General features: G+C 38.8%; 2 protein-coding genes across 2 annotated transcripts in view; one reads left to right on the top strand and one right to left on the bottom strand.

The window, feature by feature from the left end:
* Positions 1-6,443, top strand: part of STARD9 (StAR related lipid transfer domain containing 9) — a 113,682-nt gene extending 107,239 nt beyond the window's left edge. The window contains exons 33-35 of the mRNA XM_063318298.1: positions 526-605; positions 1,662-1,820; positions 3,751-6,443. Of these exons, the coding sequence (XP_063174368.1) occupies positions 526-605; positions 1,662-1,820; positions 3,751-3,852 (341 nt within the window). The 3' untranslated portion in view covers positions 3,853-6,443. The remainder of the gene's footprint in view (positions 1-525; positions 606-1,661; positions 1,821-3,750) is intronic.
* A 244-nt stretch (positions 6,444-6,687) lies between these two features.
* Positions 6,688-26,382, bottom strand: part of CDAN1 (codanin 1) — a 45,528-nt gene continuing 25,833 nt past the window's right edge. The window contains exons 15-28 of the mRNA XM_063289880.1: positions 25,868-25,949; positions 25,627-25,716; positions 25,408-25,462; positions 24,640-24,773; positions 22,048-22,151; positions 21,692-21,841; positions 15,583-15,646; positions 14,757-14,835; positions 13,914-14,074; positions 13,539-13,646; positions 12,396-12,459; positions 11,620-11,822; positions 9,492-9,599; positions 6,688-7,565 (exon numbers count right to left, since the gene is read on the bottom strand). Of these exons, the coding sequence (XP_063145950.1) occupies positions 7,440-7,565; positions 9,492-9,599; positions 11,620-11,822; positions 12,396-12,459; positions 13,539-13,646; positions 13,914-14,074; positions 14,757-14,835; positions 15,583-15,646; positions 21,692-21,841; positions 22,048-22,151; positions 24,640-24,773; positions 25,408-25,462; positions 25,627-25,716; positions 25,868-25,949 (1,528 nt within the window). The 3' untranslated portion in view covers positions 6,688-7,439. The remainder of the gene's footprint in view (positions 7,566-9,491; positions 9,600-11,619; positions 11,823-12,395; positions 12,460-13,538; positions 13,647-13,913; positions 14,075-14,756; positions 14,836-15,582; positions 15,647-21,691; positions 21,842-22,047; positions 22,152-24,639; positions 24,774-25,407; positions 25,463-25,626; positions 25,717-25,867; positions 25,950-26,382) is intronic.

Raw genomic sequence — 26,382 nt, 5'->3', positions numbered from 1 at the left:
CTTGCCAGCAATCAGCTATTCAAAGGCTCCAGAAATGGCATTCTCAATACAAGAACCCCAACTGTGGAATCCCTGCCTTGTCTAAATAAAGTTGGCGCCAAGCATTTTGAGCTTGTGGTATCAGCTTAGGTTCTGCCTCTTTCCCATTTGTTTAATAGATATTGCTATTCTTTCTGGCCTTATTTCACCTTGTCCTGATTTTTAAACTATTTATGATTTTAGATATACTATTTTTAGAAGTTTGCATTGAATTTTTAAGATTATGTTTAATTTATTGTTGATTACCATTAATTGTACCCTGCTTTGAGATGTGTTAATACAAACAAAAGCAGTTTAACATTTTATCATTAACAGTAAACATAATTTACTGTTACCTTCTAGCTGCATTATGAGGACAAGCAACAGGAAGGAGATTGGGGGTAAAAAATGTTGGGCGTGGAAACATCAATTTCAGTCCTCTGATTGGTGTGCTGCTTTCCCCATTTGACTAAATAGCTCAACTTTTCTTTTTTGATTTAATTACAGTATATGTGGTGAGTGATGTTTCCCTTTGTTACCAAAAGCAACCAAGAGATTTCTGCTGCATCTGTGTAGAAGCCAAAGAGGTACGTAGATCACTGTTCACAATGTATTTTTAGTCACCACTTATATAGAAAGAAACTAATTTAACAAGGCCAGCTAACAGTTACTGGAGCTATGAGGTTTTCAGTCTTCGTCCCTACATTTAAATAATTGGGGATAAATTGATTTACTTTCAATTATTTAAATTTTTTAAAAATGATCGAACACTTTTCCATAAATTGTATACATTTAATTAATAGTAATAGTAATAATAATGTTTATATACCACCTGACTCCCTGTAATGGTATATGGGAATGACCTTGGGAGACAGGAGGAAGAGCCACAGCCTAGACAACAGTCTGATAAATGAAATCTGAGTCTGAAGGGGAGTGCAAAGGAGAAAACATCTCAGAAGGGACTCTCCTTCGTTTTCGGGAGAGTAGAAGTAAGGGAGGGGAGATGTACTTTCAGACTTGCAAGATTCTGTTACTGTAATCTTACAAAAAAGGTACTGTTAGTACTCATGGTTGGTGCTTCTCGTCTAGACTACCTCAAAGGGCTGACACTACCAGAGACTCTGAGCAGTTCACAAATTAAAAACAGAAAAATAACAATATAGCAATAAAGACAAAGGAGCATAATGATGGCAAAACCAGGCAATGAGAAACCGATACACACTACTCAGAAGGGGCTTCAGTCACCCTTGCCAAAGGCCTAGGCAGACAGTGAGGTCTTCAATGCCCAAAGTACCGGTAAGGTCTGGGAGTCACCCAGATCCTGGGAGAAGCCTCATTCCAGAAAGCAGGCACTGCAATAGAGAAGGCACATTTCCTGGAGTCTCTACAGATGGCATTATTTAATTGAAGGAACCCGGAGTGTGCCAACCCTGCCAGATCGGATCAGCCAGGCAGATACTATGGGAGACGAGCAGTCCCTCAAGTAACTAGGCCCTATATTTTTATGATATCAGAAAAGTCTAGCAGCCTGTCCCTATGTTGAAAATAATTTGATAATGGCTGGAAAACCAGTCAATGGGAGGAGAACACCAAAAGTGTTACTGGATTTTTGTCATGTAATTCTCATGATTCCTTTCACCTAGGAAAATATGTACATCTTAGCTCTTCAGTCTATCTATGAAGAGTCAATGCCTCGCCCATGTAAAGAAATGGTACGAGGAGAGATTTTGCCCAGTGCATGGATATTAGAACCTGATACCATGAATGGAAAAGACATCACTAAAGTCATATATATGGTACAGGTAAGTATCTGTGCAGATCTAGACAAAAGGTAACTATAAAATATATTATATGTGGAAGATTGCTTTCCAACATAGTGACAACTTAAAGCAACTGAAAATGTATATAACAGCAGTAAATTGTGCAAGGAATTATGACAGGATTTTATATAAGATCCTTGATTAGTGGACCTTATAGCAAAGGCGTTATTTATACTGATCCACAAAGTTTTTCATTAGTGCCTTCTTGCTCAAGAACCACAAAATAAGTGTCACCTGGGGAGGCAAATCTAGTTTTATTTTTTAAGTAAAGATTTGGTGCTGAGGAAGGTGCCAGGAAATAGCTGAAATGCCTGCCCTCTTAATGGTCATTCTGTGGTGCTAAGTCAAGGCCCCAAAACTATTATTGGGAACGAACATGGCAGTGAACTCCATCCAGCATGGTACTGATAGGGTGCCAGGCCCTGTTCTACCAACAGGAGCCTAAGAATAACACAGGTGGATCCGCTCCAGGACTGATTGCAGGAAAGCTAAAAATGGGAATGGTATTATTCAAAAACAACTGGTATCCAGGGGTGTGTGTGTCCTTCCTCTGAATGTGTATATATATAATGATTAGTGATGTGTGGATTGGTATAAATCCAACCCATTTTACTGCCATTTTTCCAGAGCAGACTTGGTCTGGCTTATTCTATTTCCAGGTTTTTAATAAGACATCTGGACATAAATCTGCAGGGCATTTATTTTATGTTTTTACATTGATTTCTAAGAGTGTCCCTGGTTCCTTGCTTTTTGTGTCTTTTCATAGCAAAGATGCCCCACATTCACTGCAAGATGAGGCTAGCCACTACTTCCATCGAAGGCAGACTGGGGATATGTTAGATATCTAATACTACTCCTGTGTACATAGCAAGCACAAAGATACAACATTAAACCTCAGCTGAAAGATTGTAACTAAGATGTGCAAATGACTATCATGACAGCTTTGAATGTCTTCAGAACTTAATTCCTAAAAAAGATGCTAACTTTGCTTATGTAAAGAAAAAGCTTTGTGGTCCTGTGGACTCTTGCCATACTCTCTTGCCTAGTTAGCAGCATTTGCTTCATGAGCATACAGAATTTAAAAGATAATCTATGTTGTAGGCAAGGCAAAGAGATTCTGCCTTTGAACATGATTAATGAGGATTTGCCTTTCACTGCTGACCCCATGCCCAAAATCACGTCTTCTTCAATCACCCATATATTAGTTATGGATGTCCACAGGACAGACCTACTCAGAGTGAATAAAAAGGAAACTGGGTAGTTAAGAATTTTATTTACTGAACAAGAGCATTGATGATACTGGGGCAAAGTAATGTTCTGATAAATAAGATGAAAAAAGCTTTTAAGGAGCTGGTGAAAATATAACATAGAAGTATTGGTTAAAGGAGAAAATAATTAAGCAAATGCTTTCATTTTCTTTTGATACGTTTCCTGCTTCTCTCTAGCTATTTAGATACTTTTATGCATGTGAACATGCATTTCCAATTAAAAGTTAAATATTAATTTTCATTTGGCGGAGGTTTTGGGGGGCAGGGTTGATTAAAACCCTATGCCTACTTATGTTCACACAACGCCATGGGTTACTGAACTAATTCACTTAGGTCTGCCACAACACGTTAAACCACACTGGCTGGGTTCACATTTTAATCATGTGGTTGAACACAACATAAACCTTTCTTTGATAGTCAAGCAGCCATTTGTTCCTTGTGTGTTGGGAATCCTATTTCCCATACAAAGTGAGAATGGGGCTTTAGCTGATTTCTGCAGGCTGCGTTAGCAGTCTGGGTAAGTTAGATCCCTCTGTCTGGCCCAAGAGGAAAATTCATTTTGAGTTGTTTTTTTCAGAAACACTTGGCATTGGATAGCGCTGCTAAATATTGGCTTAAGATTGTTTTCTTTTGAATTACTGCAGGTTGACCTAGGTGCCCCAGCCATTCCTGCAAGACTTCTGAGTTCTATTGCAAAGCGACAACCTTTGGTAATTGCTCAGCTTTCCCACTTTCTCACTGCTTAGATGGTATAACAAATACTTTAAACAAACTGATCTGTTTCAGTAACAAAATGTAAATACCAGCAACATCAGAACTTGTTTTCCATTTGTTCTCCAAAACTGGTGGCGGGAAGAAATACTCAGCAGACTACACAAAATCACAAATGGTTATTCTGCATTGCAAAGATTGTCCTCATTCAATTAGAAAAAAATCTTGAATGAGATTTCTTGTTTGGTTATTTAGAGAAAAGGCAGCCTTTACAGATGCAGTGGTCAAGAATTTTTCCTTGTAAACATTTACTTGAATGCATTGGTGGTTTTACGTTGAATTTTTCCTTCAGTCAGATGATTACAGAGGGCTCCTGGTGCAGTGAAACACAAAAAGAACTTTTTTTATTTTAAGGAGCACTTCACCTTGGAAGCTAAGCTAAGCTAAGCTCCTATAAGGCTCTTTGCAGAGCGCCTGACCAATGAAGGATCCATAGTAATAACTCTTTACAATATTACTGGCTGGAGAAGCAACTAACTCTCAAGGGTTGCTAACTTGTGAAGATGTGAGATGGTTATTGCTTTCTCTCAGTCAGAAATGCAACTCAGGAAGAGAGACAATGTTCTGTTACAGGATCTACTTTTTCACTACTACAGAATCACTCCACTGTAAGTCTACATGCTGAAAACCATTAACAGCACTAACACAAGAGCAAGTTTCCTACATAGCTACAACTACTCTCTGAATGCTGGATAGGGATTTCTGTCACAGCATCTCATTCAGCAAGTATCTTTTCAACTCGTCTTTTGTTGGAAGAGCAGCAGGATCAATGACAATGAAAATAAGCTTAAAGCAGACAAATCCAGCATGGCTTCACCCCATGACATTATCAGGTTGAAAATCAAACCTCTCAATCTCAACTGTTCCTGTCATGTCTATTTGCATTCTCCATGAGCTGCTTTATAAAATTACTTTTTTATACTTACGCTCTTCAATGTGATTTTTTTTTGTAACAAATTTGTATAAAGCAAACTGCAAACCACCATTCATATAATTAGGTTCATAGTGAACAAGCATAGAACTAACATTCTCATCCCTCACTGTTGCTATAGCAGTTAGTGTTCAAAAGTAGGTTTTATTCATGTGAATGTGCATACTATTTGATTCAGGTTATTTCTAAGAATACAAATCAAGTTATATAACCTTGTATTAGTGCTACCTATTGCACCATTTTCTGCCAGCCTGCTTTTAGTAATTAGAAACCTGCTAATCCTGGAAGAAGACAAGAGCACATCTCTCTACTGTTGTCAAGAAAAATGTATGGCTATGCCTGTGTGGTCCCCAGGAGTCAGACTCAATTTGAGGGTGACTTATCCCACCTTGAGAGCTTAAGGTTTTACGTCCAGCCTGTTACTAAAACTATTTACTGCCCCCAACATAACTGCAGCATTTTATGCAGTAAAGATTACTGAGTGGGTATTGTTCCTTAAAACGGAACTGAGAGTATGAGAGGGAAAGGCAGGCTGCAAAATATCTCACTCTTCCCAGATATTGTTGGAAGGCAACTAAGCTTAGTAATTATGGTAGCGTATAAGAAATAACAGGATTTCAGAAGCTGCACACAGACATGGTGTTTTCCATCTCTTATTTCTGCTGGACTAGGTAAAGGGAACCTTCCCTTACCCCACAAACATGTGGAAAGTGCCTTTGACCTTTAAACGGAACAGCTTGCTTATTTTTTTAACAAGAAAGTCTAAAACTAATTCACTGATCCGAGTTAGCTGGGGACTGTGGGCAGCACAAGTGAAGGTACATTTCAGTGTGCACTGACTTGGCTTTGTTAAGTGGAGATCACCTTGGCGTTGTGTTTGTAGCTCACCCATAAGCATCAGATGATCCAAATAAAGCATAGACATTGGCTGACAAAATAAACGTTGATCAATGCCAAGCAGTTGATACAACTACAGAAATACCATCTGAAACACCAGCTTTGTTGCTCTTCGGGTTATTTGAAGGGGAGGGCGAGAGGAGTTTCAGTACAGTACTAGAAATCACATGAGTTAAGATGGGAAGCAGATCTGATTCTAGGAACTCATTCCAAGAATCACTGGCTACTTACTGTGTTTATTGTCTCCTTTTTGTTTTTAAACATAGCACCCCCTATTAATGAATCAAGCAATTTTAGCAGGTGCATCTAAGATGGACTCTTCTCATAACGTGGATGTGCTTGTCAAAGGATAATGTCTTATTGTACAGAACATCAGATGTTTATTTTTATAATTGCATACAACTGTTTATTTCTGTGTTTACAAATTAAGTTATTTATATATACTTATTTTAAATGGTTTTATATGCTGAAGCTAATTATTATTTTTACAGTTATTCAATTAATGTATGCTTTTTAGAAATAATTGTTACATTAAAATACTATTTATATAATAATTTTTGCACTTATAACACTATGGTACCTGTGAATGCCTGGAATAGGAAGAATAGTCTTAAAGTGGGACAAAACCTTTTATTGAATGTGAGAAAATATACCACTTTGTTGAAACATATCTTTAGCCCATACCTGCTTTTAACCAAGATTGCTATTTTCATATCTTCACAATAAATAATTTTTATATATATTGAAAATGGCTAAAAGTGTCATCTTTCTTGCTGAATTCTTTTCTCTACCCTCCTCTCCCACAAAATAAATTTTACTATTTTACATTGTCAGAGTGAATAGCTTAGGCCTTAAGTTTTCCACACAGTTTTCATAATAGAGATTCCTTAGATCGGAATTATGAATAGCCCAGCAACTCATCTAGAAGTCTCCAGTGAAATTTGTTTGGGATCACCTCAAAGGAAGACAGAAAAAGACAATGTGTGGCATGCACCAATTTCACACATTATTTTTAATAAGAAAACAAACAAGTTTCCAGAAGAAAACTATATTACTATATTGCAAGGAAAAAGAATGGAGGGATGAAGTTCATAGGAAATTCAGTCTCATATCAAAGTTTTGGCAGTCCTTCTCTCAGCCTTTTTCATAAACAAGATTATAGAGCTGTCTTCTATATAAATACTTTTAAATGGCATACATTTCAGTTTATAATTAAATGGTGGCATCATTCAAAACAATATTCCCCATAAAAGTAAATTTTTCTGTCTCTTAGAAAATCACAAATACAAAATGTGGCAAGAACAGGCACCCTTTAAAAAAAAATCCAAGCTAATACTAGTGCTCTGACGGCAATGATTATGTTTCAAGACATAGTTCAACTGAAAAATCAAGGATGAGCATGTTAAATAATACCAGATTAAATACCAGGTTTACATTAAGGTTCACATGTCAATGCACCGTGAAAATTCCCTTCATGTTAGAAACTGGTCCCTCCGGTTGTGTTTCACAGATCTATGAAGATTCTGGAACCTGGAAGCCACACATTTCTATACAGAAGCAGTTTTATTCCTGCAATTCTAATTAAGGTGCTTGAACAGAACTCCTAAAATTCTGTACAGTACATTGTAGAAATGTGGACATCATGTTTGAGGGCAAGATCCATACTAATTCTGAGTGCAATTTTGCCAGGGCATTTGTAAGCAATCCCAACAATTTTTAAACATGGTGAGTCTGCTAACTTTGGGCTGCTACTGTTTCTCTTGGCTGCGATCCTAAATCACAAGCTATAGTCTTTGGTTCTGTAGTGTGAGTTTTGGAAATGAATATTCTTAACACAGCTTCTAGTTCCTTGGAAAAGTCCTACAAAGAAAAAGCAGAGAGCTGTTAGCAATATCTTAGTAGGGATATCTTTTTACCCATCAGTTGCTATACAAGTGGTTCAACAAGCCTGAACCAACCATAAATATGCCAGTTATTGACTTTGCTGTTTTACTATTACTACTTTTATTTCTTATACACCTGGAGTGCAACAATAATAGGATTCCACAGATCTTCCATTTTCTTTGGCACTTCTAGCCTACCTCCAGAAGTAGCTGATTGCCATTTCTTTATACAGCACATTACGATTTTATGTCTTTCAGGGTATTTGTCTGAATCATCACTCTGAAAGAGCTACACAATGCCGCTTACCTATTATCAGCTTGAAATGGTAACACAAATACTGTAGCTAAGTAACGATAATGACAAGTTATTTCTAAACAGGGAGGGGAATATTTCTCAGTTTGCCAGTTTCAAATTTTAAACAATCTCCCAGCAGTGATATTTTAGTTCATAAACCCAGTAACTGTGTAGGAAAAAATACTAGTCTCAATAATTATTTTTAAAATGTATAACCTATATTTTGGTTATCTTGGTTCTTTATTTCTACGTTTAAGGCCACTAACAATAAGAAATAAAACATAAGTACTTAACACCATTATTAAACTGAAGAGGAAGATCTTGGCATCTTTCCTGAAAACTGGAAAGCGGGGGCAGAGCCTATAAGAATTCTAAGTGTACATTCCATATGTTGGAGCAACACAGAAAATGGTTTTCTCGGTGTCCCACAGCCTTCAGAAAGCAAAAGTGTCTAACAGGCTTCTCTTGCTAATCTTAATGTCCAGACAAGGTGCATCCTGAACTATGGCCTAATAATCTGAAGGACAGCCTAAGACTTAAGTTGTCAAAACTAATGATTTAAAATGAGGTTGGAAAACCATTGGCAATAACTATAGATAATTCCACGAAGGACTAATTGTTTTAGCTGCCACGTTTTGAAACTTTTAGACATCTGTAAAGGGCTGCTCCTCACAGAACACATTGCAGCAGCCAACTTGGATGTAGCCAAGACACAGCCATCAGTTGCCAGATCTAGCCAGCTCAGGAATCTTCACAACTGGTACATTAGTTATAACTCCGCAAATGTGTTTCTTGCCACCGCTTTCACCTGGGAATTCACACGCAGCTGGAGATCAAGGAACACTCCCAACTGCAAACTTCTTCTTTCAAAAAGAATGCAATTCTATCCAGAATGTCCATTTCCAGAACTTGGTTTCTTACTACCAATTGAAGTGAGCCCAGATAATCAATATTATCCACTTCTGGAGTTGCAAAGCCACCATCTTCTTGATTAGAAATGGTATGTGTGTGGTCAGCCAATCATTTCCCACTACTTCTGCATCAAATAAACACTTCTTTATTAATAGTCTTATCACTGCCACCTTTAAGGCAGGACAGACATACCCCTCCTACAAGGAAGCAGTATTGATCCCAGGGCCTCAAACTCCAATTGTCACAAATGCCTCTCTAGGATTAGTTCAGAAAATCTCCAGTGACCCAAAAATGATGAAAATCCTGATACACAAGCCTGATACAACATAAACTTACTAAATAGTTTTAAAAAGCTATACTACTTTTCCATTTCACACTGGTCACTTAGAGCAAATGGGCTTCAGCATGATTCATCTGCGACTTCCTCCATTTTCATTCAAGCTGTCATACCTCTTGCTTCATCATCCTTAGGAGGGCTGACTTTGCAAAAAGGAAGACAGCATGAACTTAAGCCTATTTGGAGCACTATTCTGAGGCAGTGAAGAATATTTAAACATTTAATTTTCAACAGTGTACTCCAGAATATAAATATCTGTTTGCCCAGAACACAGAAATCAGCTTTTAAAAATAGTATTGCAAATACAGGGAAAAGACCCCAAATCAACATGTTGTGCATAATTCATAAATTAAACCTACCAAAGGCCATGTGTGCTTCTGGAGGTCATGCAAACAGTGCTCTATCTGTGTACTTGTCATCAGTTCGTGCTCAACAAGGCCATGAAGCATGAATAAAAACAAGCCCCACTGCAATAAAACAAAAATCAGAGGCCTACAAACAATACTTAACATGTAAACCTAAAAACTGTATTGAGTAGTGCTCTGAGACATACAATTGTTCATCATGGATACATTAGGAAAGCAATTATCTGAATCCACAAAGCATAAGACCCATGTTTGAGAAAAGAACAAACTCCTTATTGAATCGGGAGTGCAGATTCCCTCCCATTTATGACCACAGTGAGGAGGGACAGAAAAAGCCTGGTTTAACAAAGCACAAAAGTTGCAAGTTTTTCTCCCCAAGCTAAAAGCTCCAGTACAATTACATGTTCCAGGGAAAGGAACTATGAATTACTGATGGCTAGAAGAGGAAAAAACCAGGAGGATGACCCGTCTACGAATCTGACGATCCATTACTTTCTCTATATAAGCATTCTGCCTCTTAAGGATTCTGAATGCTTCCCTTGTTACCTGATAGAAAAAGAGAGAAGCTGGCTTTCTTCCTCTGGCACAGCCTTGTCTGTCTGTGTGTGTGTTACCTTCTTATTCATTTAGTTCTTACATTTTTCTCCTGGGATCATTCTGCCTTTCACCAACCACAACTGGGGTGTCCTCCAGATTTCAGTGAGAAAAGTCTCCTTGCCTTGCCTATGACCACATTCAGTGGCAATTCAGTGCTGCTTCTCCTTTGCACTCCTAAATCACAGCTCAGCTTTTGGAAAAAATCTGTGTAACATCTGACAATGTAACTGCTGGCAGGAATGCAGGAGCCATTACAGAGGAAATCACTACATGCAGGACGTTCATACCACCTCAAATGCTTTTCTTTTTAATGAGTTCTGGCTAATTCATCTCCAGTTAATCAAATATGTTATATCTGACCATTAGAGAACTTAGCCTTCAGGTACTTTTATTATGTGGAAATTAGTGGAAATAATTGGAATATTGAAAATCACTGAAAATCAGCTTGGAAATATTACTGAGAAATATTACTTGGAAATACGTGAGATAGCAGAGTAACAGACAGCAGAATGGTTACGTATATAAATGCATCAGAAACTGAGAAATTTCAAATTCAAACATGTCTCCATTAGATGGGGCTGACACACTTCTTCCTTCTATGTTTTCATTAAAAGCTGGAGTTTCCCTTACATTCATGGTCTATCTTGCTTTCTGATTCCTTTAATATACTCAGTCTATTCCTGACTCTTACAAAATGAAACACTTTCAAAGATCTTTTTAGAACTTGTAAGTTTGCATTTTTAACAGCGTTTTGTAGATAACTATATATTAATTCAACGATTCTATTCTGTGAGGGAACTCGACTACGTGCAACCTTTGAAGTTCCCCAGAAATCATCAGATGAGAAAATAAACCAAGAAAACAAAAGTGAGGAGAGGAAAGAAATGGCATTCTTTAGAGCAGTGTTTCTCAGCCTTGGCGAGTTTAAGATGTGTGGACTTCAACTCCCAGAATTCCCCAGCCGGCATATAAGTTGAAGTCAAGACATCTTAAACTCGCCAAGGCTGAGAGACACTGCTTTGGAGTCAACAGTCTTACCCTGAAACTGAAATGGTGCCTCTTCTTTTCTGATCATTGACTTAGCCCAAGGGAACTAAGGTGGAAAACGCATTTTTTTCCTTTGATGCCAGTAGGACGACTTGCTCTTCGTCTATGGCAGTGCCTTTTTAATGTCTCATTTGCTCCAAGTCAAAAAGTGGAAACAGGGAAAATACCTACTAAGAAAAACAGACCTTATACCTTATTGGGGGGTGGCTGGGAGAATCTTTTTCTAATTACCGAAGAATGGATTTAAGTAGCTAAGAAAATGTTACTGTATCTGTCATGTTACCAAATGCTTTTCACCGACATCCAACAGTTCACAGAAATATCCTCTGAGGGGCTTTCTATTTTCCCGTATCGATGCTTGTGGATTAGCTGAAGACTGCCTTATAGCTGAAGACTGCCTTATCCCCTACCTTATCTGCGCAAAGCAAGAACAATGAGATTTGAAAAGTGTCTCTAAAAAAGTTTTGAACAGCCTCACCTCACGATCTTTGCTGCCTGCAAGGTAATTGGTGTTTTTCTGACTGAACATCAGCTGTAATGGTACGGGTGCCTGAAAATCGTCTTTCCAGATGGAGAGCAGCAATTTCAGGAGACTGGAGATGAGGTGGTATTTCGATTGCTGCTGTTCTGGCATCTTGGGAGACAGAAAGTTCAGCTCCTGGATTGGAACACGATCTGAAACTATAAGCAAGTAAAATGGAAGCGCTGGCCTTACCTGTGAGGCTCCTTTCCAGTCATAGAAATGGCAGGATCTTAATGGCCTCAGCTCCTGCCACCCACTTTATAAGGCAAGGCTTCTAGAGACTCCACAACAGATAGGAAGCCGCCTCAGGATTCACATAAAATTAGCAACTGAACATTCTTTAAACAGAAAAATAGGCAGTGCTGGGATTCAACCTATTTTGAAATAAATCAGCAATTTTAAAGCAGCCCAGTCCAATACTAATGCAAGACAGGCTATTACCATCACCATAATCAAAACCATTTTTAATGAAAGCAGAACATTTAAGATGATTTCAAAATCTTGTACATTTTTGTCACTTTTATTAAGCCAACTCAAAAGGTTTATGTTATTAAGGTTTTGGAACTTTTGGTAATCTAATCACTTTTGCTTTTTGTAGTTATTACTAGTATACACAATCAATTCTGAAGCCAGGTACAGTATAATTCATTCAGGTTATATATGGCTCAAGAATGAAATATTAAGAAAAGGAAGAGGAATGCTCATAAACAGGAAAATGTTAGAATTCTAACCTAGGAGCGATGCCAGCTCTATGGTGCACTTAGCCAGCTGTTGTTCTGATGCTGGGCAGATGAACTGAAACACAGAAAAATGAAATCTTTATGGAGTATTTGTGTTTCTGAATAATCAGGTACTGTAGCAATTAATACATGCACAAATATATAAATTGTGACTGTGCTTTAGAATACATGCAAATGGGGCCTGCTTTCAGATAATTTCCTGGTGAATATTTGCATGTATTTTAGAAATGAAGTGTACATTTCATGAGAACCTAAGAATGGCCCTGCTGGATCAGGCTAAGGACCATTTTAGTCCAGCATTTTTTCTCAGTGGCAACCAGAAGCCTGGGAGTGCTCACAAACACAGGTAGATCACAGAATCATAGAGTTGAAAAGACCTAGGAGGTTATCAAGTCCAACCCACCGTGCGCTGCAGGATTCACTACAGTACATCATCCTCGATAGATGACAATCCAGCCTGTTTGAAAACCTCCAGTAAAGGGGAAGAAACCACTCCATGCAGTAACCTATCCTACTGATTTGTACTGTCAGAAATTCTTCCTAATGTCTAATCTATATCTACATCCTTGAAGTTTGATTTCATTTGTTCTCGTTTTACCCTCTGGAGCAAGTGAGAATAAGTCCAAACCCTGTACAATGTGACAGCTCTTCAGATATTTGAAGAATATTATCATGTCCCCTCTCAACCTTCTCTTCTGCAAGTTAAACACACCTAGGTCTTTTAACTGTTCCTCACAGGACTTAGTTTTTCCAGTCCTTTCACCATCTTGGTAGGCCTTCTCTGGACTTGCTCCAGTTTATCAATGTCTTCTCTCCTGCTGTTGTTCCCCTGAAGCTGGTATTAGGAGGCATGCTAGCCCCAACTGAAGGTAACCTTCAAAACTAATAGCTCTTGATAAACCTGACTTCCATGAAATAATTCTCTTTTAATACCACAAAGCTAGTGATGTCACTGTATCTTGTAGTAATGAATTCTACAGTTTACTTCCACACCTATATAAATATTTTGTACTTTTGTTTACAAAATATTTTCTAAGGAGTAACCCTACAAGGGGTTTTGCTAAGAGAAAAAGAAACCTAAGCACCAAATCAGAAACAACAAGCCAATTTAAGCTGAATAGAAAATGAAGCTACCTTTCTGCACTGAAGTGTTTGGCTCACCCTTCCCAACAAGCTTTCCAGGTCGGCAAAGTGGATTTCTTCACTTTCTTCTCTTGGGCCTAAAGCAATGCAGAGCAGATCCTAGAATAACAGAAGCATTTGTGACTCAGAATGCATATAAATATTCTGGGATCTCCAAAACATATTGAAAACACAACCTTTCACAATGGACAAGAACAACCACAGGCCTCATCCCATTCCTTAGCCCACTGCTATCCCAAACAAAAAATACTCCTACCTATAGAAATTCTGGAGAGGTGAATTGTTCTATACAGTAAAATCCACAATGGACAGTGACTTTATTTTGCACTAATTGCTAATAAAGGGCAGAAAATGGCAGACACAGACCTTGATTTCACTGATTGTCTGGGACGGGAATGCTGTTTGATGGTGGCAACCTGGAGGACATTCCTTCTTCCTCAGTATAATTTCACTGGTACTGGATTGGGGAAGTATCTGAACTTTCAGCATACGACTGAAGGTAGTTTTTACTTCTCTCTTGATCAAGGCTGTAAGAGACAAACAACAGCTATTCTATCCACAACTATCCACCTCTGCATTCAAACATCAATTCTGGAATCTACAGCTTCCTTAACATAAGCTGAAAAGGAAGATAACTTGGATATCTTTGACAAATTGATAAAATACTCAAACCAGTAAAAATGAAACCAGTGGAACTTCCCTAAGAGAATTCCTGGAACTGAAAAAAATCTTGCCCTTTATTATAGCCAAATATCCCACGGAAACCCTGAGCAACAATAATGGATGAACAGGTTTGTGTTGGAGGATATGGTACTTCAGTTATTTTTATTCCAAACTTTTCATGGATGATAACTAGCACCCTGAACTGGCCTGGGCTCAGTAGTTCCCACAAACAGTGAACTAGGAACAAGAGGGAACTGGCTGTATTCTTATTCTCAAAACAGGGACAATGAGTAGTAACGTGAGACAAGGTTGTACTAGTCCCACCTACTGTTGGTTTATAGACAGGCAATCAAGACATTTCTACTTTGTCGACTTTTAATTATTTTTATATGGTTGTTATACAACAATATGACCCAGACATACTTTTATAAATAAATGAAAATGCACAATATGGCAGCAATGACTTAAGCATCTCAGTCCACCCTAAATAACCACATTAACCCTGATTACTGATGGTTCATACTAAACAGAACCCAAACGGAATACCTGCAATATTTGTAGAGAGCCAACTGCAAGCCTTCTCAGTAGCTAGTCCCACTGCAATACTTGCTGCACAGTTCAAAACCTTGGGCATGAGAATAACATTGACATTTTGTTAATTCTGGAGGCCTGCTGAAAGCTCCCATTTGTGTAGTGAAGGGGGACAGAGCAATTTACTGAATCAGGACAAACTATAGCAAACACATTGAATCAAATGGAAAATTATAATGGGCAGAAGACTGAAAAATTGGTTTTAGTCTCTCTCTCTCCAGCTATTGGAGCTGGTAATGGCCTAGACTGCCTGCCCCTACCTGATATGCCAAGAAGGCCACCCTCAGTCTTCCAGGCCTTGGCATATTTGGGTGGAAACAAGTTGGGGAAGATCATCCTAGAGTACCAGTAGAGATGATAAATGAGGACTGGTTTTGGCTTCTCCAACTGTTGTTAAAAATGTGTCTGTAGAAATTGGCCATTTGAATTATGACAACTGAACCATTTTATTTTCTACTTGCAAAAATACAGATGAATGGGAAACGATACATCTGCCTTAACACGACTGACTGAAGGGTACTGTGATTTTAAGAACAACTTTGTATTTTATCTGTCCAATGATTTTAACAAAATCATTAATTCATTAATCTGGAAGTTAAGGTGTGATTTAAGTGCATTAAGCTCTTAGAGACTTTTGCACATTATTTTGCCTTCAAATTTCAGCTACATGGTCTAGAATGATCTAGGCTTCCATAAAAAATGTGACTGTGGAGCTCCATACAATATTTTATTACAGTGTGGTAGTAAAAAAAGGGAAATAACATGTGCCCAGAATACTTACCGCTGCAGAGGTCTCTTCTGGCAGCAGGATTTTCACAGCCTCAGGGGCCTTCTTCCTACAAAATCTAGAAAGATGGATGGATGGATGGATGGATGGACAGACAATGGATGGATGGATGGATGGATGATAGAGATTGAAATGTTTTAAGAAACAGTTACCTAGGCAAGTCAACTTTTCTGGGACAGAGGGCTGCCTGCTGGATATGTCAAACCCCCAGCAACAAAAAAAGACAAACACTCAGGATAAAGGCAGGAAAAGACTAAAGCATCCCCTTTTAATTCTGCAAAACCAGAACTAAAACCAGAACTAAATTAAGTAATATTAAAATGAGGGTTGTGCAAAGCATTTAAAAGAGGTGATTCACAAGAGAAGAAAAAAAATTTAAATTTACAGGAGATGTAGATTCCGACTTTTAACAGCAAGGATATACAAAATTTCCATAATCAATCTCTTATTCTATATTAAACCAAAACACCACATTATTTCTATAAATCATTCCCCTTTAACACATAATAAAAATCACTAAGTACAGTTACTCCTCCCCCTTATATTAAAATAAAGAAAAAAAATCATATAAACCTCTTAAACATCTTTCTCCCCTCCAAAAAATAAAGCATATTTAATTATTCACTTCCTTCCACTATTCTATACATTTCTGTCTGCTATAATAAAAATCAAATTGAAAGGCACATAGGTTGTCAGCTATTATACTTAATGGTATAACAATTTTAATAATCCCAATCTTAATAAACACAAAATCTTAATAAACACAAAAAAGGCCAATCCAAAAGAGCAAATCCAAATCTTTAAAGGCAAATAACATCAGTCAAGTCCTTCAAGCAAACCAAACAAACATTCTTCAATCCTTTTTTTTGTTGTTGTTTATTCGTTTAGTCGCTTCCGACTCTTCATGACTTCATGGACCAGCCCACGCCAGAGCTTCCTGTCGGTCGTCAATACCCCCAGCTCCTGCAGGGACAAGTCCGTCACCTCTAGAATATCATCCATCCACCTTGCCCTTGGTCGGCCCCTCTTCCTTTTGCCCTCCACTCTCCCTAGCATCAGCACCTTCTCCAGGGTGTCCTGTCTTCTCATTATGTGGCCAAAGTATTTCAGTTTTGCCTTTAATATCATTCCCTCAAGTGAGCAGTCTGGCTTTATTTCCTGGAGGATGGACTGGTTTGATCTTTTTGCAGTCCAAGGCACTCTCAGAATTTTCCTCCAACACCACAGTTCCAAAGCATCGATCTTCCTTCTCTCACCCTTCCTTATGGTCCAGCTCTCGCAGCCATATGTTACTACGGGGAACACCATTGCTTTAACTATGCGGACCTTTGTTGTCAGTGTGATGTCTCTGCTCTTAACTATTTGATTGAGATTTGTCATTGCTCTTCTCCCAAGGATTAAGCGTCTTCTGATTTCCTGACTGCAGTCAGCATCTGCAGTAATCTTTGCACCTAGGAATACAAAGTCTTTCACTGCTTCTACATTTTCTCCCTCTATTTGCCAGTTATCAATCAAGCTGGTTGCCATAATCTTGGTTTTTTTGAGGTTTAGCTGCAAGCCAGCTTTTGCACTTTCTTCTTTCACCTTCATCATAAGGCTCCTCAGTTCCTCTTCGCTTTCAGCCATCAAAGTGGTATCATCTGCATATCTGAGATTGTTAATGTTTCTTCCAGCAATTTTAACTCCAGCCTTGGATTCCTCAAGCCCAGCATGTCGCATGATGTGTTCTGCGTACAAGTTGAATAGGTAGGGTGAGTGTATACAGCCCTGCCGTACTCCTTTCCCAATCTTAAACCAGTCCGTTGTTCTCTGGTCTGTTCTTACTGTTGCTACTTGGTCGTTATACAGATTCTTCAGGAGGCAGACAAGATGACTTGGTATCCCCATACCACTAAGAACTTGCCACAATTTGTTATGGTCCACACAGTCAAAGGCTTTAGAATAGTCAACAAAACAGAAATAGATGTTTTTCTGAAACTCCCTAGCTTTTTCCATTATCCAGCGGATATTGGCAATTTGGTCTCTAGTTCCTCTGCCTTTTCTAAACCCAGCTTGTACATCTGGCAATTCTCACTCCATGAATTGCTGAAGTCTACCTTGCAGGATCTTGAGCATTACCTTCCTGGCATGTGAAATGAGTGCCACTGTTTGATAGTTTGAACATTCTTGAGTGTTTCCCTTTTTTGGTATGGGGATATAAGTTGATTTTTTCCAGTCTGATGGCCATTCTTGTGTTTTCCAAATTTGCTGGCATATAGCATGCATTACCTTGACAGCATCATCTCGCAAGATTTTGAACAGTTCAGCTGGGATGCCGTCGTCTCCTGCTGCCTTGTTATTAGCAATGCTTCTTAAGGCCCATTCAACCTCACCCTTCAGGATGTCTGGCTCTAGCTCACTGACCACACCGTCAAAGCTATCCACAATATTGTTATCCTTCCTATACAGGTCTTCTGTATATTCTTGCCACCGTTTCTTGATCTCTTCTTCTTCTGTTAGGTCCTTGCCATCTTTGTTTTTGATCATACCCATTGTTGCCTGGAATTTACCTCCAATGGTTCTAATTTTCTGGAAGAGGTCTCTTGTCCTTCCTATTCTATTGTCTTCTTCCACTTCCGCGCATTGCTTGTTTAAAAATAATTCCTTATCTCTTCTGGCTAACCTCTGGAATTTTGCATTTAATTGGGCATATCTCCCCCTATCACTGTTGCCTTTTGCTTTCCTTTTTTCTTGGGCTACTTCTAGTGTCTCAGCAGACAGCCATTTTGCCTTCTTGGTTTTCTCTTTCTTTGGGATGTATTTTGTTGCCGCCTCCTGAACAATGTTGCGAACTTCTGTCCATAGTTCTTCTGGGACCCTATCTACTAAGTCCAGTCCCTTAAATCTATTCTTCACCTCCACTGCATATTCCTTAGCAATATTAGTGAGCTCATATCTAGCTGATCTGTGGGTCTTCCCTAATCTCTTTAGTCTGATCCTAAATTGTGCAAGAAGAAGTTCGTGATCTGAACTACAGTCAGCTCCAGGTCTTGTTTTTACCGACTGTATAGATGTCCACCACCTTTGGCTGCACAGGATGTAGTCAATCTGATTTTGGTGTTGTCCATCTGGTGAAGTCCGTCTATAAAGCCGTCTTTTAGCTTGTTGGAAGAGAGTGTTTGTTATGCAGAGTGAGTTGTCTTGGCAAAATTCTATCAGCCTATGTCCTGCTTCGTTTTGTTCTCCCAGGCCATGCTTACCTGTAATTCCAGGTGTCATTTGACTGCCCACCTTAGCATTCGAGTCTCCTGTGATGAAAATAACATCTCTTTTAGGCCTGTTATCCAGTAGGTGCTGCAGATCCTCATAGAACTGCTCTACTTCAGCTTCTTCAGCATCTGTGGTTGGAGCGTATATTTGGATCACTGTGATGTTAGATGGCTTGCCCTCAATTCGAATTGAGATCATTCTATCGTTTTTTGGATTGTATCCAAGCACTGCTTTAGCCACTTTACTATTAATTATGAAGGCTACTCCATTTGTTCTGTGGTCCTCTTGTCCACAGTAGTAGATCTGGTGGTCATTTGATGTGAAGTGGCCCATTCCAGTCCATTTCAATTCACTGACACCCAAAACGTCTATCTTTAATCTTGACATCTCACCAATAACCACATCCAATTTGCCCTGGGTCATAGATCTTACATTCCAGGTTCCAGTGGTGTGTTGATCCTTAGAACATCGGATTCGCCGTTCACCACCAGCACCGTCGGCCGCTAGCCATCCTTTCAGCCTTGAGCTAGCTGCGTCATCACGTCTGGGGCTAGTTGAACTCATCCTCTCTTCCTCCCCAGTAGCATTTTGACCATCTTCCGACCTGGGGGTCTCATCTTCCGATGGTATACCGACATATCTCTGGTTGTACTGATCCATTTAGTTTTCATGGCAAGAATACTGGGGTGGGTTGCCATTACCTTCCCCAGGGATCGCATTTAGTCTGACCTCTCTGTCATGACCTTCCCGTCTTGGGTGGCCCTTCACGGTTTAGCTCATGGCATCATTGAGGTGCTCAAGCTCCAGCACCACGACAAGGTAACGATCCTTTGCTGAAGTCTTCAATCCTTATCCAACTTCAAAATAAACCAGAGCAGTTACATATTCCCAAGATATGCACAGAGCTTTCTTCTTAAGAAAATCAAATAGCCCAGCTGCCCCCTTCCAAAATTCCAGGTACTTTTCATGGCATTCCACCAGGAGATCAACCCTACTTATGGCTTGCAGATCACTCTCTCCCCTAGATTTCTCCAACTCCATTATCCAATCTTCATCCAGCATCTTGACAGAAAACCCAATCTCAGTCTTAAAAGAAACCTTTCTATCACTCTTAGATTCCTCAGTGTCATCCACCACATCCCCAGCCTGATGGCACATTTTAGCTCTCATATTTTCCACAATGTCCTGAATATCTTGCATAACGGTTTGATAAAAGTCAGAGGATATTTGTTTGAAGTCCTGGTGGTCAGAAAAAGTCTGACTGAAATCCTCCATGTCTCACGCAGTAGATTATGGCGCCCCCTAGGAACTTAATCAGTGAAAGTCAAAGATATGGGAAAGTTCAAAAGTTGTTTACACAAAGTGAGAATGAACAGCAGACTGTTCTCAAGGGAAATTGAAGACAGAAAGCTGAAGGTTTAAATCAGCCGATTCAACATGTAGGAAAATGCTAGTATCCTCAAATTTAATACAAAAATAATAACAGGAAGACAATTATTTACTCAATCTTTGAAATTTCCTTTGGAAGGAAAACAAAATCCAAAACTTAAAAAAAAAATTAAAAAGTAATCCCAAAATATAATGTTAAGCACCAAGAGAACCAGGTTCTCCTCACTGTAGAAGGCTTCTATTGGGGTACATATACTTAAAAAAAAAACAAATTGGTGATTTAGAAATGGGGTGGCTGGTCTTAGTGTCCCTTTAAAGGCTACAGCACGGCTTGGAAATGGTGACGTCCCCGCTTCCCAGGTGCTCTTACCATCGACTGCGAAACCCTGTTTGCGATCTCCTGGCTGCAAGCCACCATTCTGGAGACAAATGGGATAATTCCAAGTATTCTTCTTGATCTGGAGAACGTTTCTGGGCTTCAGGAAAGCCTGCCTTGAGCCCAAAAAAAGCCACCGCACTGTCCGCTCCACCCGCCAAAACAACGGGCACAACCATTCAGTCCACCATTTCTACCGAAGAATCTTTTTCTTCTCTTGTGTTTTTGCACTTTTTAAGGGTTTTTTTGTAGGTTTTTTTTGGTAGCTTTTATTCTTTCTTTGAAATTTAATAAAATTTACTGTAAAAGAGGTGATTCACAAAGTCGGTTAGCACAAGTGAAACACCACTCTTTGAAGCACTGGAGCAGCAACATTCTTTGGAAAACTTGTATAGAAGCTCTGAAGAATGTCTCCAACTGTCCATTGTGTCTACCTGAGCAGCTCCTTTGCTTGGCTGGAGGTTCCAGGGGAAACCATGCATATTCATATTCATGTCACTGGAGACAGCTTTTGAAGCAACTGTATGAGCCTTCCAAAGGATATGGCTTTTTCAATGCTTCAAGGAGGATTCCTTTGCTGAGGCCAATGAATTAAGCACAGTACCTCTTTCAAACACTTTACACAGCCCTAATGACAAAAAAATAATGCTTCAAAGGGTTAAACGCTGAAAACAATCATTGTGCCATAAGTCATCATCAGCACTCTGCACCACTGGGGTTTATTAGCAACTGAGATAGAGATTCCAATGGATGCAATGGGGCATCAAGATCCCATAGGCCATCTGCTCCTTTAATAGCGACACCATACAAAAAATACTGTGCATAAATAAATATGTACAACCAAGATGATGCTCTTTACCCACAAGAATTTTGCAGAACACATTTTATTTATAAATTTGATACTTGCAAATCCTACCATAGGGCAAATGATAAGGAAAGGTGAATTACTGATGCCTCTGTCAAATTCTCTGATCTATATAAAAAAGATCAATTTGTTTCATAATGCTGGAAAAATCTAAAAGCATGCTATATGCAAAAGGATAAATGGACATCAAGAACATTTTTCATCAAACAACTGTTCCTCCTTACTCTTTGCCCTGGATAAGAGCTTGTGCTCCTTCTTCATACAGTTGAGAACACACTGCATCCAAGAATTTGTCATAATTGCCATCTTCTGCCTTCATATTATCCTGCAAAATGACTTCAGCTCTTTTCACCAGCTCTGCTACCAGGGTTGCTCTACAAGAACCAAAGTTCAGAGGTTGAAGGAAGAAAAACCAGCCATCTCCTGAGCTACACTTCTCAAGGTAGCTTACAAGAAGTGTTGAATAAAAAACACTGAAAACTTCCCAAAAGTAATCAGCAACAATAAAAGAAAAATACAAAGAATTAAGATGTCTGGGATTTCTAATTTTTTTTTAAAAAAAAATCCCCCCAACTCTTACTTGATGTGCTTGACACAATTTGATCCAATTCTCTCTGCCACAAATTCTACTGTTCTCCGCAGAGATGGGGACTGATTGTGGAAGAAGGCTTGTTCCAGCTCTGCCTATTAAAAGGAAAAACAAGAACCCTCAAGAGATTAGAATATGCCATGCTATCTATTGTCTCTAAAGAGAAACACTCTACTCTCAAAAGTAATTTGATTGTTCCTTTTTTAACCTTAACATTCTCTAAAATAAAAAAGGAGGAAACAAAGAATGAAAAATATAGTAAAAAGAATAATCATTGGCCTCCCTGCAAAAATGCTGAAACACAATTTTTCAAGACCATCGTTTTTCCTATTGTTGGAAGCACATTCAAGTTTTTTTCATTTGGTTGCCTAAGTCTTCTCTTCTTTATGTCCATTAGAATTAACTACCTTCTGCATGCTTGTCACCAGAATAAATAGGCATACCGATGCTCAGGTTTTCTATAAAGAAAACTAACACAGTCCATAAAAATAAGCCTGCTTGGAGTTATAATGTAAGTATAGGAAGTAAACTCACCATATGTTAATATAGCTAGAAAATTCATTCTTTACAAGAATGAAAAGAAAGAGCTGACCTACAGCTACAGAAGAGAGAAAAAGCCGTCAAGGAACAGCCATCAATGCATCAACAATAGTTGAAGTTGTAGACTGAATTAGCTGAATGAAAGAAATGGAGGTGCTGCTTTCATGTTACGGTATCGTTACAAGCACTCTTAAGCAATACTACATTCTTCCATTGTTGTAGAGACGAGGATGGCGACACTGTGAGCAAATTATGCCCTTAGATACCCATAGTAAATGCCTTAATAAAGCCAGGTGCAGAGATTGTTGGGGGGGAGAGGCAGTACCTGGAGACAGAATACTGGAAAATGCACACATGTGTATACATGCTTCTACATACAAAGAAAAAGGCATTCTCCAACATACTGCGATTGGTCTCAGCAGACAATTCATGTTGATACCCATGGCCTGAAAAAGTTGGAAACTTTTATGGCAGGAATGGTTTCAGGCAGCCATGGATTACAGGAAGAAATTAGTTAAAAAGTCTTACTCAGAAAGCAAAGCATATTTAAAACACACATATTAATGCTTCTAAAAATTCAAGCGATAACATTGACAGTTTTATCCTGGAAAGAGAGTGAGATAAAGAAAAATCACTCACCACCCTTGGCCCCATTTATTGGGAATGCCAAAGATTATGCTAGCACACCTGATGGCCTAATGAAGTTTAGTATCATTGCTGAAAATCAAGGCTCAGTCCTTTTCGCTTCGCTTACAAGAGCTAGCATTCCTGGTTCCTCGCCTAAAAATGTAATACAGATTAGAACTTCCATGGCATATAAACAAGGCTGGGAAAGCATGCAGAGCATGGCTTCTGGAGTTTTTTCCAACCCCCTAAAGACAGCTCTGCTGGGGGGGGGGGGACTTTGAATGGAGCAGCTGGCCACTTTCTGATCTGCTGCCTAACAGTAGGGGGATTTTTTTTCTCCACAGCCCCCATTTGGATCTGCCTCATTTTTTAACTCAATCTTCTCTTACTGGCTTCACTTTCTCCAATCCAAATCTGGTCCAGTTCTGTTTAGATTTTGGAGAGTAATCTTGCTGATGGGCAGATGGACAACAGAGTTCTGAGCCCCTTACACAATTTCTTTCCAACATTCTGTTGAGTATGGCAAGCATTTCTTAGATTTCCTTAATTGACCATCGATACATCTCATATGCTTTTTAACAGTCTCCAAAAAGAGACTTCCTGCCTACTTCCTACTAGTTTCCATATTTTGATTACTCAAATATTCATACAGGCTTTTTTCCCCCCAGAAATATTTCTGATGTGCAATTCAAATCCAAACCACATGCATCTCCCCAGGATTTACAATGTCTCTCTAAGGTACTCACCATATGGTAGTATCCCTACTGTCATTTTAAACAGTGGTCATCTTCCTGAGCAATCAGGTTTGACTGCCTTCATGACTCCCTCCAGTCATTCTTCCAATTTTTCTTTGTCAAGTATGTCAGAGAGAAGAGACCAACCCTGCTGATGGGCTAATGTGTGAGCTCAGAAATTCAACCACAAAGTGTCTACAGCGCCTAGTAAGTTTTGTCATAGTGCACCTGCCTTTTTTCCCTTGCAGTATCCCCATCTCTCTTGAGAAAAAGTAAGTATGACAAATTTTGAAGGGAAAGGTAGGTACACATTTAATTACTAACAACAAACTAGTCTGCCATCTTCCTTTGGACCATTTCTTCCTTGAGGGAAAGCAGAAGAAAAGAAGTTCTGAGCAGTAGATGGCAGAAGCTAAAGCATTAGAGACAGAGACATACTCAAAACAGCAAGATTGTGAACGGGTGAGTGTATGAAAGTCCTTCTCATTTTTGTACCATGTTCATATGTTCTGGCTCTGCCCACATTTACTAATCAAAACAACCTGGCAAACTCTAACTAAGATAATGTACACATTGACCATTGCACTGAGGTATATTTCGTCAAGTGCATAGTGATTTTGTGCAATCCTTATCCTTATTGCTACAAAACTGGATTTTGCTTCTTGCACAGGATGCCCCTTACCTGAAGTTTCTGCTGAGTGAGGGAAGGCTTTGGGGCTAAGGCCTCTGTAGCAGTTGGGGTTATTTTTCTTATATAGCCACCATTTTTTCCTCCACTTCCCAACACAAAAGAAGACAGTAATTTTCTCAACTCACCTGTTGCAAAGGAATGCATGGGTTATACATAAAGAATAAAATGGATGGTGGCATAAAACACATCCTCAGGATGACTTCACCCAGAGGTTTCATCAGGATGAAGCTGTAGTCACAGAAATCCCACAGAGCAATTCTACAGGGAAGGTCACTATTGCTCAGCACCACATTCTGGAATTTATCATTCAAGAAGCAGCAGAGTCACTACCTGGCTCTGAATGCAACTAGGTGATAGTTCAATATGCACATATCCAACTCTATACATTTAATACACATAACTTCAACTACTTGCTTCAAAACAGTGCCTTTAAGAGTTTCCAAGTCACAAAGTATTAAAAGTATGCAAACATGATGTAACAGACATAGATACAGTTATTTATTCTTACCCTTCAAGGTATTTAAAATGTAATCAGAAGGTTAGAATATCAATTACATTCCATGTTATAGCAAGTTGTGATCATTAAGCAATAATATACTATAACAGACATATTCCTGTATAGCTACAGAAAGTAACAGTTTTTGATCAGGCAATTAACCTTTTCCATTGGGATTATTTCCAATCCCAAATAGAGAACTGATTCCAAATTTCTCAGATCTTGTTTTTCCCACAGAACATCCTTTGAAATAAATGACTCACCAAGATAAGGACAACAGGTATAAAGCAACTGTTGATCAACCAAAGGCACAGAATCCTAAGGAATAGAAAAAAGGAAGTAACAGATTCACTTTCCAATGGTATATAGAACCCCACAGAGCCTTTCATCTGCAGATCATTCTTAGGGGTGCAGACAGTTGTACTAGCCAATATCTGCTGGACATACATACACTGTCCAGGTGCTTATCTATACGAATTTACCAGAGCCTGAACTGTGGTTATGGATTCCAAAGGTAATCCTTCCGATCTCACTTCACCAGCAAAGAACAAGTTTTCTGGAACAGTGGGCACCTGGAATGCAAGTCCTGAACAGTTAATCTCCTAGGCAGGAGATGTCCATAGACTTATACTAGTATTTCTATTTCATATTTAAAAATTTATGGAAGAATTAGAAAAGGCCTGTTCATTTCTAAAAATTCTAAAAACACAGTTTTTAACATACTTGAAAAAGCCATCCTAAAACCGCAAGGATCAGGAGCTTATTCAGGAAGCACATCTTTTTATCTTCAGAAAGTAGCAGATACCTATAAAAGAATGACAAGAAAGAAAACAAAAAACTTCTTTGATTTTATTAGTTTTACCTCTTCCTTCCTTCTTCATGTTTTTTTTTAAAATAAATAATTTTTCTTACCTCTTAAAACACTAGGGTTACAAAGTCATCAGTATTTGATATGCACAACTAGATTAAAAAGTTAGCTATCAGACTCTATCTGGAAATTGTACGTTAAGGGAGGGTTCTATAAATTCACAAAAGGATTAACATTTGTAGCTGGAGAAATTATTACATACAGGAGAATGTTATGCTACATTGACTATTGCATGTTAAGCTTAGGGCTGTAAAGCTTGCAGAGTATAACAGCATCCCCAATATTTTCTCCCACCACTTTTAACTACAACACCAATAATTTCCAGTCACCATTGCCAACTGAACTTGGTCTAACATACTTGGAGGCACCA

The sequence above is a fragment of the Candoia aspera genome, chromosome 1 (genome assembly GCF_035149785.1).
Source record: "Candoia aspera isolate rCanAsp1 chromosome 1, rCanAsp1.hap2, whole genome shotgun sequence".
Lineage (NCBI taxonomy): Eukaryota > Metazoa > Chordata > Lepidosauria > Squamata > Boidae > Candoia > Candoia aspera.
The sequence above is the reverse complement of the archived record's forward strand: the minus strand, read 5'-3'. Positions and strand labels throughout refer to the sequence as shown.